This window comes from Astyanax mexicanus, chromosome 7 (assembly GCF_023375975.1).
Source record: "Astyanax mexicanus isolate ESR-SI-001 chromosome 7, AstMex3_surface, whole genome shotgun sequence".
NCBI lineage: Eukaryota > Metazoa > Chordata > Actinopteri > Characiformes > Acestrorhamphidae > Astyanax > Astyanax mexicanus.
In genome coordinates, this window is record NC_064414.1 from 21981719 (window position 1) to 21998781 (window position 17063).

At 35.7% G+C, this 17063-nt stretch overlaps 1 protein-coding gene across 1 annotated transcript in view; it reads right to left on the reverse strand.

Annotated features, from left to right (window-relative positions):
- Nucleotides 1–717: 717 nt before the first annotated feature.
- The window catches only part of camkmt (calmodulin-lysine N-methyltransferase), a 203728-nt gene continuing 187382 nt past the window's right edge, over nt 718–17063 (reverse strand). The window contains exons 11-12 of the mRNA XM_022684963.2: nt 5287–5375; nt 718–1347 (exon numbers count right to left, since the gene is read on the reverse strand). Of these exons, the coding sequence (XP_022540684.2) occupies nt 1272–1347; nt 5287–5375 (165 nt within the window). The 3' untranslated portion in view covers nt 718–1271. The remainder of the gene's footprint in view (nt 1348–5286; nt 5376–17063) is intronic.

A 17063-nucleotide genomic window follows, 5' to 3' on the forward strand; every position in this document is an offset into this window, starting at 1 on the left:
ATTAAATCACAGTTTTGTTTTTATTACATAATTATTATTATGCTATCTGTGAATAAGTTTTTACATTTTTCATTTCATTGGTTGTTTTTATACATCATTGGTTGTCAGAGAAAAATCATACTTTATCCATTTTATTACGCAAATAGGGAATTTCTTTTCATATTATCAAAACTTTGTGATAAATTAATCAATAAATAACAAAGTTAAGAAGCTGCTTTCTTTCGCAAACGTGCATTAATTAAATTTTACAATTTTTTTTTCTAAAACATTACATTCTGATTTTATTATTCTAAAATAGGCTGACACTAATTCTGGTGGTGCACTGTTTTACTGTGCAGTGTTGCATAAACTTCATCGATCAGTCATTAGAGAGGAAAAAGTAGAAAATATAAACTGACTCATTATAAATAAAATTAAATAAGAGAGAATTTGCTGTGGACTGAGTCTTTGGCTACAGCCAGCAATGGTATATTTAGAGAAAAGAAACCACATTTAATAAGGGGTGGACTTATCATTCTTTGTGGTGAATAGGATTTATGCAGTGCTGAATCTATAATTTCTATGAAATATATTTGGTTATATGCAGTATTTAAAGCTCAGATTAAAGTTCAGATAGTGTACAGTACATGCGCCTGGCACAACAGGTGAATGTGTGATAAAGCTAAAATACTATTTGTTGTAAAAAAAATAAAAAAAAAAAGGCACAGGACACAAAACTGTTTCAAATAATGATTTAATCACAGTAATTACAACCACCTGCTCCATTAGTGTAAAACAATCACTTTGGACTCATCTGTGTATTGGGTAGGAAATACAGTCACAGTGCAGAAGCACACAGCTCAGAAAAAAAACAAACAAACAAACAAAACTCAATCATATTTAATATAAAAACGCAAACAAACACTCAAACTCAAACGAATCTGAAGGAGCTCAGCATAAACGGCAGGATAAACCCTACTACACTGCAGAGCTCAGATATATCATTTTATTCATCTCAGCATATGATAACACTTGTGTTTTAATCACTGTGATATTGTACCTTGACTGATATGATCACATGCAGACCCTGTGAAATCTGATACAGCGTATACATGTACGAGTACATGTGATAGTTGATAGGTCAGTATTAACAAATCACTGGATAATGATGATTATTACATCAACACTGTAATGCACTGATTATTTCTTGTTTAAGTAACACAGATCACACAGATAATCCTCTAGAAATATTTGAAATGTAACACCTCCTCTAGCTTGCACAGTGGATGAGCCTAAAATTCATACTGCATTTCCGAGCTTGAGCTGCTGTGCATCTTCCTGCTGGGCCAAATATTGGCTGAGTATACCCTGTAAACACAAAGCATTCCAAACAGTGTTGAAGGTCTTTCTGCAAGCAATGCGACACACGGTGTGGTAATAAACGTGATGTTCTCACAGGACGTGAATCATGGCAGTTAGAGTGAATCACAGTGAAGCAAGCCTTAGAATCTCTTCTTCTCCTCCAGTTGGGAAGGGCAATACCACTATAATATAATACTGTGTTCATCTACAGCACAGCAGGCCTAGTTTCTCAAAATATATAATATATTAAACTTTATTTGGATAGGGTTAGTTTTAAATGAGGAGGTTGAGTAATGTAATTTTACTACAGTACGCCTGTAAAATTTAGGTTAATAAACCTCAGCAATTACTCAAAAATCACTGAAATGGGAGCGGCTACTCCATTTATGAACCGCAGTCTGCAACCAGTTCAAAACATATGATGATAGCCAATCTTATAACCCATTTATGGTATGGAAAATTAACAGCTACATCATATATCATCCATTATTTTGTGTATGGAGGCTGTAGGCAACACTACCCAATGATTTGTCCATTACATGGTTGTTCTGGACGGGAATTAAATCACAGAGGACCCCCATAAAAGAGAAAATAACCCCAGGACCCCCTCATAAACTAATCCCGTCTGGATAGGGCTTTTGATGCTTTTGAGAAACTCAGTCCTGAACAGAAATTTTAAAACTAATATTCTGACAGTAATATTTTTAAAGCTTTTTTGCTGCACGTATATATACATCTACAGTAAAAATTCAGGCCATGAAGCAACTTTGTTGTCAGTACTGGATATTATGGGACCATCCTTTGCATTGATATTAAATGTATTCTGCTTCATATGATTATATGCCCATAATAAAGACATTTGGGCCAGATTTCAAAAAATGCACCAGCAGATTTACAACTTATTAACTTTAAACAGCAAACAGGATTGCAGTAACACAGTTGCGCATAAACTTATACAAGAATTACTGATGAGTTTTACTATTTTGCGTAATCTGCTCTTTTGTGTACACTGTTAGTGACTTATAACTGAACACTGTTGTAGTAAAAAATACCACCTCGATAAACTGGATAGCAAGGTTTCGAATAAGATCAAAAATAAAGGCAATACAAAGATTTTTTTGAGTAATAACATTAAAGAACCACAATATTTTTCATAACAGTGCATTTTTGTAAAAGAGCTGCTCAAAGAAATCGGTGAAGAATCTTTTTCTTAAAGTTCTTCACAAATACACTATTTTTATAGGTATAAAAATGATTCTTCATAGGTTAGGGTGTCAAGTCATATCCGCATAGTACCAGTGTGGCTGCAGGTTTTCACTCTAAACAACCAGCATCACACCTGATTCCACTTGTTTTATCAGTTGGTCAGTCTTTAAACATTCATTCTTAGACATTCGGATCCTTCACAGATAAGATTTGACACCCTTTTCTATGGTATCACTCAAAAAACCCGTCGCAGTGCTTTTATTTTAAGAGTAAAGCTGGTTAAAAAGTTCTGTTTTTGAATATGTTTGGTCGCACAGGCAAGTCTGGTCTAAATATGACTTCTGGAATACTTAAAGGGCATATTCTGCAACACTGAAGCTGCAGCTCAGATGAAGTATACGTTTTTTTTTATGTTTACTGTATTTTACGGACTATAAGGCGCATCGTGTTATAAGGCGCACTATCAATGAACGTTTATTTTCTGGTCTATTTTCATACATAAGGTGCACCTGATTATAAAGCGAATTTTAAGCAACACTAGTAAGGGACAAGGGTGTCGCCATGTTTCCCTTCTAATCCAGCAAATTAAAAACGAGCACTGGATGTTAATCTACACTGATTTCTCTCCTGAAAACGGTTTATTTGGGCGAGTAAAGCACTTCTGTTTACTTACAGTAAGCTTAGATTTCCAGTTTGTTAGTGCAGTTATCCACAATTATCAGCACTTAGCGCTAGTAAATTCCACCCAACAGTGCAACACTGAGGAACCCTAAGTGTTCTGATAAGCCAGGGCACTATCAGCTAGAGGTTTGCCCCACATAGCTTGTTTTAACACGGTAAACACGCAGACTAGAGGCCGATAATACCCACCTCTAAATGGTAAAAGAGCTAGCGCTGCAGTTAGCAGCTAATGCTAATACTGCTTTAGCCTTGGAGCTGGAGAAACTTCACTGAAACTCCTGTATAACGCTGTACTTCAGCAGAGTTGCCTTACTGCTCCTTTCGACCTGACTGGTAGAATTCATAATACATAAAGCGCATCAGATTATAGGGTGCATTGACGATTTTTGAGAAAATTAAAGGATTTTAGGTGCGCCGTATAGTGCGAAAAATACAGTTTACAATTTGTTGCTGTCTTGTATAAGAAACTTTAGCTCAGACTGCCCTCAGATTGTTCCTGTTCCATTTTGGAACCCAAACAGGACCAAAACAATGGAAATTGATGTGAATGAGCTTATTATCGATATGTTATCAATATGTTTCATTGTTCATATGCTGCTCCACTAAATGCTTAAAGTTAACACCATGTATCAATATCTTTTCCACCCGTTCCCTCCCTCCTTCCCTCCCTGCTTCCCTCCTTCCCTCCCTCTCTTCCAAACGCCAAGCCTTTAGTGTGAACCTGGAGCACACACCGCACACAGCAACACTAGACCATATTTTTGGTAACACGTTCTATGAACCCTGTATTCATGATGCCTTATATGACATGCATAATACCTTATAATGACTGTAATAAGCCTGTATAATAACTCTTACGTACTTACAGCGACATTTGTAACACAACATAAACTACAAGTGTAAGGCTTTATAAAGAAAGGGCTTATAATGCCTTAGAATATCTGTTCATAAGTACATTGTACAATGCAGTGTTGTAATAGCACTATAACACAGATTTGTTAGTATATGTTGGCATAATGCATTATAATATGCAGCTATGACTTTTTTAATTAAGCTTTTAATTAAAAGTGTGTAACACATTATAAAGCCTTATATACAGTCATTACTGACTTTAAGTGAAGCATGTTTTAAAATGCCTTTTTTTTAAATGTCTAGAGTAAGACATAATAACATTTGCTTCACGTTTAAAACACACTTCACTTAAAGCCAAAAAAAGAGCACTCATAATGCTCTATAATTGCTGCATTTTATAATGCATTATACCAAAATGTACCAAATATGTGTTACAGGGCATTACAGCACTACATTGTACAATCTACTTATGAACAGATGTTATAAGGCATTGTAAGCCCTTTCTTTATAAACTTTATATACTTGTAATTTATAATGTACTTATAAGCTATTATACAGGCTTATGACAGTCATTATAAGATATTATGCATGTCTTATAATGCATTATGATTGCATTTATAATGCGTTATGAATACAGGGTTCATAGGAACTGTTACAATGTTTTTTTTGTAGTTTCTCACCAGGCCATTGCAGCTATAGCATGAATAGAAGGTGGTCATGCATGGTAACATTAACACGATTATGCCGAGGGTACATAATTAAGCCGACCATTATACAAAAGCACCGCACCATTAAGTTAACGTCCATCTTAATGGTATGGTGCATTCTGCCGCGTGTGCTGATATTGAGTACAGCTGTAACTGCAGTGATATTACAGCTGTGTTGTTTATATACTGCATGTGTGTGTAATACAGTGAGTTCAGAGTGAGGCTCGTGAGGCTCTGCTCCGTGTGTTTAGACTGCCTCACACTTTTTTCATCGCACAGTAACAAGGTCAGGCATGAGCTCTCACGCACATACAAACTCAGTCACGTGTGTACATACATTCACACACTCTCACACACACACACACACACACACACACAATACCTAAAAAATCGTTCGAGTTAAAGGAGTGAAAAAGGCTAGGTTGTGGAAACCCCCGGAGGTCACAGTGGCAGAGCCAGCGGGTGGCACAGCAGGGCACGCTGGCACTGCCATACTCACAGCAGCCCGGTGCTGGGTCTGAGGGTGAGCGTGAGCAGCACAGGATAGTGGATGTTCTCATCGTACACCTCCTTCCCCTCAGTTTTCATCTGAAAACACAGAAATAAAAAACAGAAATAAAACTGTTTGTTGGACTGGAATTGTGAGACAAATTTAGCTAGCCTTAACAGTTATTTGACTCAAACAAAACGTAATTTTCTAAAGAAAAACAGTTCAATGATAAATAATACAATTGATTACATTCAAATCAATCAGCCAAAACATGATACAATAGTTCAGCCAAGTAAAAACTGGATTTACTAGTTCAACATTGCTAAAAACACTGGATTTAAACACTTACCAACCCCGGAATCGTCCCTCAACTAGCTGAGAACACATCTAGATCTTAATTTGGTTTGTACCAGGCAATGTGCTTCAGAACATCATATGCTTCATATGATTTACTTTATATACAGTACTTATATAAAAATAACATCCAGTGTGCATTATTAGTGTTATCCCAGCATTTCCCAATTCAAATCAATCAGCCGAGACTTTAATGCATCGTTAGTGCATCTTTAAATAATAATAAAAAAAAGACTTCTATTACTAACTTACTCGTTACTCCTATTTAATTTCAGCTCATTTTCATTCTGGCTTCTCATCATTCAAAAAAAAAAAAAAAAAAAAAAAAAAAGGCTGAAAGACGGAGCCTAATTATTCAACGTTAACATTGTAATATAACATTACAGTCATTATGGCTTTTAGTAAAATGTGTTTTGGGGGGGTAGTGGGGTAGTGCACTATAGGACCCCGTGGCGAGGCCTATGCTTTTGTCCTTAATGCCATTTTTCCCCCCTGACATTACTTAATTTTTCCTTTTTGTTTAAATAAGTACTTTTACACTTTTTTCTTGAGTAAAAACCTTAAAACATCTACAGAACTATTTTTAAACTCTAGTAACTATACTTCTACCTGAGTAATGAATTTAAATACTTTTGACACCTTTGGTCTGAACCACATTGTCACCCCTCTATACGTCCTGCGTTTTTAGCTACGTTAGTCTAGCGTCTCATAGTGTTTACTTTCCTAAATTACTGAATCACATTCCTTAAAGCAGCTTTGCAGCATAGGCAAGATATTACATGACTAAATAATAAACTAAACAGAAAATCTAATTATTATTAGATATGAAATTACAGTTTGTAATGTTTTATTTACATTCCTGATTCCTTTATGAGATGTGCTGTATTATGGTAGCGCCAAGCTAAAATCCACCACACTGCCAGCTGATTGTGGCTCTTGTTTAACCACAGACATTTAAAGAAGCCAACAGGCATGTAAGGTTTACTCTACCTTTATTTGAACTTTTTTTCTAAGAGATGGTCTGTTATTCTGTAAGCTCTTTGCTAAGCTGCTCAGTCTTCTCTAATAAGGGCTGATTATACACTACTGCTCAAAAGTTTAGGATCACTTGCAAATTTCCTTCTTTTTAATGGGATTTGATCATGCAATTCACAAACAATATTGACCATTTCACAATTAATTTGACTGTATCAGATGATGTTTAAAGAATAAAAATGTTTGTATTAAAGCCTATTTTTGTATACAGGCTTATTTTGCATATAGTCCTGTTATCAGCCATTCTCGGTCCTCTGCCTAAATCTCCTGGTATGGCCACCAATCCAAGTTAAGGATGTTATTTCTTTCTCAATTGTGATGCACAGCTGAAAAACATTAATAATAAAAAAATAAGCATAAAAGGGAGCACAATATTCTAGGTTAGTTTAATATCTGAAGCATCAGCAGTTCTAGGCTTGCTTACAGCCTCAAAATGGGCAGAAAGAAACAACTTTCTTTAGAGACCCATCAGTCCATTGTTGTGTTCAGTAAGGAAAGCTACTCAATGCAAAATATTGCCAAGAAACTGAAAATATCTCACCTCTTTTCAAGGAGGGACAACAACTTGCTCTAACAAGGACATATACAAAAGGAGTGGGAGGCCCCGATGCACAACTGTGCAAGAAGACAAATATCTTAGAGTGTGCAGTTTGAGAAAAAGAAAGATGCCTCACAGGCTGTCACTGACAGCTGCACTAAATGGAACTCGTCAAACACCAGTGTCGGCATCAACGGTCAAGAGGCGAATTCAGGATGCTGGACTTGCCTTGATTGGCAGAATTGCCAAGAAGAAGCCATACCTCACACTGGCCAATACAAAGAAAATTGATGGGGTTTTGTGGTCTTTGGATCAAAGAGAATAACATTTGTGAGGTGCAGAACCAATAAAAAGATGCATGACCAGTGCTTAATGCCATCTGTCAAGCATGGTAGCGGTAGCATGATGGTCTGGGGATGCTTTGGATGTGGTAAAATAGGAGATTTATACAGAGTGGAAGGGATCTTGTAGAAAGAAAGCTACCACAGGATTTTGCAATGCCATGCCATACCCTTTGTGGCCCAATTTCATTCACAAATGTGATAAGTGTGTTTCCATTGAAAAAATTCACTGTGATCCCAAACTTTTGAGCGGTAGTGTGTGTAGTTGCACAGAAAATAAAGTTTAAAACCCTTTATAAAAGTGTACTATTTCCTTTTTAAAGTGGTAAATTATGAAGCTATATTCACACATCCACTGCACTTCTGTGCTTTTCTGAGAGGTTTCATAACATCCCTGTTTGTTCCATAATTTCAGTCTCACTCAGCTTGTAGCCACCGCTGTGAACAGCATGTTGCCCTATTTACAGTGGATTGCAAAAGTATTCATAGCTCTTAAACTTTTTCACATTGTGTCACCTTACAACCACGTGCATTTAAATTTGCCCATTTTTAAAGCTTAAAATCTGATAGTTCATGTATGTTTGTTTAAGCATACATAAACATATTTGCACTGTTTTGTTTGCTTCAAGTAAATAAAAAAAAATGCTATAAATATATTGTTTCCATTAACATATTTAGTAAGAAATTATTTTCCTTTAAGAAGTGCAGGCTAGTACAATATAAGACTTTTACAGTAACATTTTACAAGAAGTGTCACAAATAAAAGTACTTACACCAGTAATAAAAATTATTGAATAGTTAGGTAATGTCTCACTAATTACTAGTTGACACCAGGGAACACAATATTAATCATTACTAAATTACTAAGCATCACTAAGTAATGCTTAAGGATGTTGTTAATATAATAATGATGAATTGAGACATTAATTAAAACATCTGTTATTTATAATAATGTCTTAACTAGTTTTACTTAATCATTAGTTGGGTAAGTACTGTTAATTAATGTATCTGTATTGTAAAGTGTTACCACTTGTACAAACATATTTTTGTGATAAAATGTTATGTTTAGATTTTTTTATTTTCATTATTATTAAAACGGTAAGAGACAACCTGAATTATGTAGGGTTATTATTATTATTATTTTTTTTTTATCTCCATTGCCAAAGTATTGGTTTGGGACACTTAAATCAAAATGATTTGTACTTAATACTTAAAATCAAATGATTTGGACTCGGGGGTAAAAAATGTGATCAGCACATCTTTAGTTATATTTAGATATATGGTTGGTTATATGTTAGAAGGCCTCAAATGATAAGGTAGACCTGCAGCTTACACACAGCAAACTAGTGGTAGTGCATTTTTTTGTACCACTTTAAAATAAGACTACCTTTATAAAGGGTTTATAAATGGTTTACAATTAGTTTATTAATGGTTACTAATTAGGTTGTAAATGCCTTAAAAATCATTAATAATCAGTTATAACACATACGTAGAAAGGGCAACAATATAGATTGCTGTTGGTTCACTATTTGGCAAACAACAGGTCATTGTTGCCCTTTCTATGTATGTGTTATAACTGATTATTAATGATTTTTAAGACATTTACAACCTAATTAGTGACCATTAGGGGTGGGCAATATTATATCGTATACAATATATCGAGACAGAAATATCGTGATATTAAAAATCCATATCGTGATAATAGAGATGTTCTGTCTTAAAAGTAGTCTATTATTTACTGTGAAGCTTTATGTGTATTTATTGTTTAATTGTTTTATTTTGCAGTTCATATGCATGCACTAAATATTCTGCAATGTTATTTTCTTCATTATATTATTTTATGCTATATTATTTATTTTGCCACATTATGAATATTCTGTTATACTCTTATACTATATTCCTGAAATTAATTAATTATTTTTCTGTTTTCCTATATCGCCAAGTATATCGTTATCACAAAAATACCCTAAAATATTGTGATATTATTTTAAAGCCATATCGCCCACCCCTAGTGACCATTAATAAACTAATTGTAAACCATTTATAAAGCCTACTTTAAAGTGGTACCCATTTTTTTCATAATTAATTAATAACTATTAGCCTCCAGTTCAAAATTGTAAAAGCTGAAATATTTAGACACTAAATGAGTCTTAGCTGATCAGCTACGTGTGATATAAAGGAGAACGCTGTGTAAATGAGATTTCTGCAGAACTAACAGCCAGTCCTGATTTATCTTGTTTTTACTCCTGTTGCTTCCACCCCTGTTAGACACGGCTCATCTCAGAGCCACCCGGGCCACAGTGAGCGAATGGGAACAGACACACTAACTGCTTCACAATGACTCATTTAGAGCCGAGGTGTCTGCATGAAGAACGTCAGCGAACCCCGGCTGCGCTTCAGGCCCCCAGGCTCCATTTTCTGCTAACAAATGCGGCATTATTGCCACCCTCTCCCTCTCTGCCAGCAGGCCGGCCAGCCCTGCCACGTCCCAGCCAATCGGTTCGCCCGCAGGCTGGCCCGCGCGCTCCGCCGTGAGGACTGTGCTCTCCTGTTATAAAAATCAGAGCCTCCATACAGCCACAGAAGCTGACGTGCACACACTGCTTACAAAAGCCTGGGCTCTGGAGGAGAATCACACACACACAAAGTGGAAAAGAAAGAAAGGAAGTGCAACCGAAAGTCAACAAGCAGGATTCAAGTGCTCCAAAACTAATGCAAATGCATATCTGGGTCACATGTGCAACTACAGACATTCCTCTGTGTTGCTGGACAAATACTGTGCATTATATAATATACAGCTCTGGAAAAAAATAAAAGACCACTTAAATATAATCTTTTTAATATTTTCTTAGATTTTACCAAATTGAAAATCTCTGAAATATAATCAAGAAGAAGAGATGGATGATCACAAGCCATCAATCCAAACTGAACTGCTTGAATTTTTGCACCAGGAGTGGCATAAATTTATTCAAAAGCAGTGTGTAAGACTGGTGGAGGAGAACATGATGCCAAGATGCATGAAAACTGTGATTAAAAAACAGAGCTATTCCACCAAATATTGATTTCAGAACTCTTAAAACTTTATAAATACTTTTCTTTGCATTATTTGAGGAATGTTGTCAGCTGACATACTGTTGCTGAACCTAGACCTGACCAACTGCAGCATCAACCCACATCATTTACTTAGTTAAAACTAGGTGGCGACTATTTTTAGGGCAGGCAGTGTATAAGACGATCCGTCCAACTTTATAATAAATGTCTCTTAAACAGTGTAGTTACACTGAAATAACATATGTAAAATATGCTTAGTTACAGATTAATTACAGTTTTAGAGGTTATGTAAGTGCACATCAACATCATTTTTGACTCAGACTTGTGGTGTGTGTAATAGGGTCGTAAAGTGTACTTTCACGTGTAATAGGGCATGTGTAATTGTGTTAAGTCATGTAAAAATGTATATTTCTCCAACAGGTGTTGTTTGGTATTTCATTAGGAATGTGATTGTGAATACTGAATATCATTATTCAGATTTTAGATTTTATATGGAAGGACCGACAAAATATAAATATGTGTAATGACACAACCTGTACTGTAACTGCAATTAATCTGTACATTTTTTCCTTCACCAGTAGTTACACTGTCATTACATGGATTGTTTATTTATAACTACACTGTTATGGTATTGCTCAAAGAACCATTGTTAGCACCTGTTCAAGCAACTACTTTTAAGAGTGTAGACAAAAAGTTAGCAAGCTATGAATGTCATAAACGCATGAAGAAAATAAAGCAAATGCAATGTTTGCTACATTCTAGTTCAAAAACAATGTGTCCAGTTTCTCAAATACAGTGAAATGAGAGATTAATAATTACTGTGAGGCAAATGTTTCTGAAAAGTCTGAAAGAAAAGCCCTCCTAACAGATATTTGTTTTCCAACAGACATTACAGCAACTTCTAAATCATTTGGTTTATCTCATGTTTTACAGTGTAAAATACAAAACAAATACATAAATACAAAGTTATAAGGTAGAACGTAGAAGTTTACTACATATTGCTGTAACTACATACTGGGACTACATATTGTTGACAATGTCTAATATGCTTGCAATTCCTTTTAAGAAAATTCCATAATTTTGTTTTTTAAGTGATGATAGTTATTTTACTTTTGTCAATTTTTAAAACCAATAAATCTTTGCTGGTAAACTTCCGCAAAAATGAGATTAAGATTAAACGTAAATGGCTAAACTCTAACATATTGGTCATTATTCTCAAGCTGACTACTGCAATAGTAAATAAAGCCATGTTAGGTAGAGTTTTGATTTGGGAATTGATTCAATCAGCTCTAAAGGATTTATTAACAGCATATTAGATAAATGTCCATCAAAATGACCATATACTGATTTTTTTTTCATTATTTAGAGACTGTTTTATATTGTTTGCTATTCTGTTTGTACTTCTGTACGTTTGTATGTATTTATGTTTGTCTGAGCTGAAGAGAAATGGTCTTGCACACTTGTAAAAATCCATAAAAATGCATCACAAAAATGTTATTAAAAGTTAAGTGTTGTTAGTGTGTTTTTACTGGTTTGATCAAAGTGTATTGCAATGTATTGCAAAACTAAGTACATTTAAATTCAATAGTTTGGAATCGACACTCCTGATTGAATTAAATCACACCATGCTTATGTTACTACTCTGATCGGCACTGTTGTCCTGTGGCAGACACTTCTAATACCTCCCAGACGAGGAGCTGATTGGTTGGGAGATTCACGCCTGATCTGCAGGGGAAAGAAACTCACAGCTACAGTAGATAAACTCACACTGTACGAACACCGTCATCACACACACACACACACACGCACACACACACACACACACACCGTTCTCCACCTCTCTCTCTCTCTCTCTCTCTCTCTCTCCTCAGCCGCTGGAGGAGGACGGATGAAAGACTCCCCTCTTGCCCTTCATGTGCGTTATCTCTCCCTCCACTCTCTCTACACAGCGGCCGGTGGTTGAACCCGTGACCTCTCGGTAATCAGGGCGACCAGCCGGCCAACACTAAACCCACTGCAGAGACCCACACATTCACATTCAAATCTCACACCCCAGAGAGAGAGAGAGAGAGAGAGAGAGAGAGAGAGAGAGAGAGAGAGAGAGAGATATTAAGAAGAGGGGTGCATGATGAGAGAAAACTGGGAAGAATAATGGGCAGACAGGAAAAGCAAACTATTTTATAATTGTTCATATTTTTAATTTATGTAAATTTGCTACATTGCCTTTTTCTCCTTTCCTTTACATTTACATTTTTTATGTAATAATTAACAAATCCAAATGTGTGTTTGGCACATGTGTTTTTAACCATGTAGGTATTTTTAATAACTACTCCAACTTTTTCTTTATTATATACAGGTCAGGGAAAAAAAGAGACCACTTAAATGTTTCTTAAAGAGTTTCTCTGATTTTACCAAATTGAAAACCTCTGGAATATAATCAAGAGGAAGATGGATGATCACAAGCCATCAAACCAAACTGAACTGCTTGACTTTTTGCTCCAGGAGTGGCATAAAGTTATCCAAAAGCAGTGTGTGAGACTGGTGGAGGAGATCATGCCAAGATGAATGAAAACTGGGATTAAAAACCAGGGTTATTGCACCAAATATTGATTTCAGAACTCTTAAAACTTTATGAATATGAACTTCATTTCTCATTTTCTGCAAATAAATGCTCTAAATGACTATTTTTATTTGGAATTTGGACAATATGACAAAATGTATTAGAACAGGGTGATATGGCAAAAATACAGCTCTGGAAAAAAATAAGAAGCCACTTCAGTTTCTGAATCAGTTTCTTGGATTTTGCTATTTATAGGTATATGTTTGAGTAAAATAAACACTGTTGTTTTATTTTATAAACTACAGACAACATTTCTCCCAAATTCTAAATAAAAATATTGCCAGTTAGAGCATTTATTTGCAGAAAATGAGAAATGGCTGAAATAACAAAAAAGATGCAGATAATCACAGTTTTCATTCATCTTGGCATGTTCTTTTCCACCAGTCTTACACACTGCTTTTGCATAACGTTTTTGGATAACTAGCCACTCCTGGTGCAAAAATGCAAGCAGTTCATCCTTCTCTTGATTATATTCCAGAGGTTTTCAATTTGGTAAATTCAAAGAAACTCATCATTTTTTAATGTATTTCTTTATTTATGTACATATAGAATGACAGAGAGAGAGGGAAAGCAAAAGAGAAGATGCAGGAAAGAAAGATGGGAAGAGAGAGAAAGAGAGTAAGAGAGAGTAAGAGTGAGCGAGAGAGTGAAAGTAGGCGAGCTTGCAAAAGGTGAAAAGTTTAACAAGCAAAGCTGTTCCTCCTGATCAGAGGCCGCTAATCAGCTTCATGGGTGGCTGGATAAATCGGCTCGTAGGTTTTAATCGCGCGGCTGCTGAGATGCAAGTCATTTATTTTATTGCTACTTTCACCCCTCCTTCCCCCTCCCGCCCCCTTTTTTTCCCCCCCACTTTTTTTCTCGTCTTCTGAGAGGCTCCTAAGAGAACGAGGGATAGACTGAACATCAGCAGGTTTGAATCACAGGCCCCAGAAAGCAGTGGACAGATGGATGGATGGATGAAGAAGGAGTGGAGAAAAAGACACTCGGGCTAAGGGAAGCGGGGAGGACTCTGAGGGGGTTAGGATAGTGTGTGTGTGTGTGTGTGTGTGTGTATTGGGGGGAGTTGTCAAAATTAAAATTCATGACTCTCCTCACCACCATTTGAGTAACAAGATTAAGACGGGCGGGCGGAAAATAGCGGCATTATCAGGCGGCTTGCAGTCCTCCAGCTGCTGGGGCTCTATTCCAGAACAGTGGGGATAAGAGGATAACACGCAGCCCCCTCGCCGCAGCCCCGCACTGCTGAGAGCACAGCACAGCCCCACACACCCCTACACACACACACACACACACTGCATCATCATCCTCCCGACTTCCATCAACACCACACACTGTCTGCATGGGGAGGTTTAGGGGGTCAAAGGAAACGCCTCAATCTCCAGGACATCAGAGACTGCAGCTGAGGAGTGAGAGACATGTGGGAGTGTGAAAACAAATCCACACACACAAACACACACATTCACACACACACACACACTCTTTCTTAAACACACACACTTACACAAACACACACATGAAATCACATGCAAATATCAGGCATCAAGTCTGGACTTGCATTATGTCTACTTTGGCATCAGGGTTAATACACAGACATGCCACACACATCATGGGACAGGAACTAGTTATAGTGTCCCATGACTTTTGCCACAGCTAAAGAAAGCTGCACTGACCTGCAGGATATGCAGATTAACCCTCCTGTTATGTTACGGGTCAAAATTGACCCGTTTTAAAGTTTGAAAATCTAGGAAAAATAGTTCTAAACTAACTACTTCTAACCTCATTTCCTTCTTCCCCTCCTTCACTTCTCTATCCCTTTATTTCCCTTTGACCTCCTTTAGACCCTGCCTAAAGTTGTTTTTACCTTTAAACTTCTATTACTTTTGTACTTCACTATTGTAAGTCGCTTTGGACAAAAGCATCTGCCCAATGTAATGTAATGTAATGTAATGTAATTGAAGCATTACCTGTTAGAGGTAAGGAACACCATTGCACTAAATATTTTTAGAATAATTAGTAATGAAATTGGTAATAAAATGTTCACACTGTTTGTTAGGATTTTTTTTTTTGTTTCAAACATTTTTTGGATGATTAAACATACACCGTGTCAATATGACCTGGGAACACCATTGTTGTTCCTGACAGATGAACAGAACAGGAGGGTTAAGCCTTGTCACGTTGTCTTGCCATGAGAACGTTGGCCAGTGTTTAGCCTTATTCACAAGACAACACCTCACAACTTATACAGGTGTGGACATTCTTTGAGGTAAAACATTTTGATTAGTTTACATACTGCTTATTCCATGATGTCTGGAAAAATGAGTGAACTTACACAAAAAAAATAGGCCTGTCACAATAATTACATTATTGACTTATCGTATAATATATTGGCATAACTTTAATTATTTGACTTATCGAGAAAGTCCCATAAATGTAAATTAGTCTGTATGTCAACTATACAACTTATTTTATTATTATTTAATTTTGTTTATATAAGGTATAGGCCTGTCACAATAATCACATTATAGACTTATATATGTGCAATGTACAGATTTGTACACAGTAACTGGGTTTTAATTAAGTTTTTGGTAACACTTTCTATGAATGTCATCTCTATAAGCGCGTTATAATGCATTCATAAGGCATAATAAACATGGCTATACACATTTATTAAAAAAAAATATAATTCATCATAGTCATGTTTATTATGCATCATGAACTGCGATTGTATTGCATTAATAGCTGTGTTTATAACGTATTACAGTACGTCAATACCAAGAAACTCCACAAGTCCCAGCTTGCAGAGACATTAGAGACATTATGACTAAAAAAGCTTCCAACTTATAAACACACCCTCAGTAATCCTATAATATTAGTTATAGTCAGTTATAATGTATTATAACAGGTCTTTGTGTGCTCCAAATAAAGTGCCAGATTTTCATTGTGGGACTAGATTATTAACGATAGATACATACTATTTTAACATGCATATTATAACACAAAGCTTATAATGTATTATGATCACAAGTCATAATGCTTAATAAACTTGGCTTTAATAGGTTATGCATTTTGATAAATATTTATAGCCATGTTTATCATGCCTTACGAATGCATTATAATATGTTATGGATGTGGTTATAGAGTCTAATAGAAATTACATTCATAAAAAAGTGCTACCATGTTTTTCTTAGCGAGAAGAGAACTTGAATGCCCAAAATGTTAACTACAAACTAAAAACAGCAAAGGATATTTTTTAAAGTTTTATTGCAATTCGAATGCCTGAATATTCTTAAGAATTTAAAATATTACTCTTTAAAACTAAGCAATTGTATTATTATGCTGTTACTCCTTCAAGACGCTGAGAAAACCTAAATTCCAGGTGACTCTCCCTCATGAAGACACTGAGATTAAAATACCAAGAGTGTGCAGATCTGTCCTCAAAGATAAATGTGCTACTTAGAAAAAAACTAAAGTATCTAAACTATATTCTGGTTTGTACTTACTTTACTTTATGTTCTGCATGTGCTTGTGTATAAGTTTAATTAATGTCTTGAATATTAAATTTACAATGTAAAAAACAACAACAACAAAAAAAAAAAACATTTTTTTGACTGGTATAGTATATGTTTGATGGGGCACACTGAACATAGGTCTAATCTGGATCTAAGTCTATGCATAAAAAATAGCAAAAAAATAAAATAATAAAATAAATTAAAAAAGTACAAATGTTGTTGTTTTTTTTAAATGGTCTGGACATTTTTGTCCCCAAAATGTACAAAAACAAATATGCATGAGCACACACACACACACACACACACACACACACACACACACACACACACACACACAG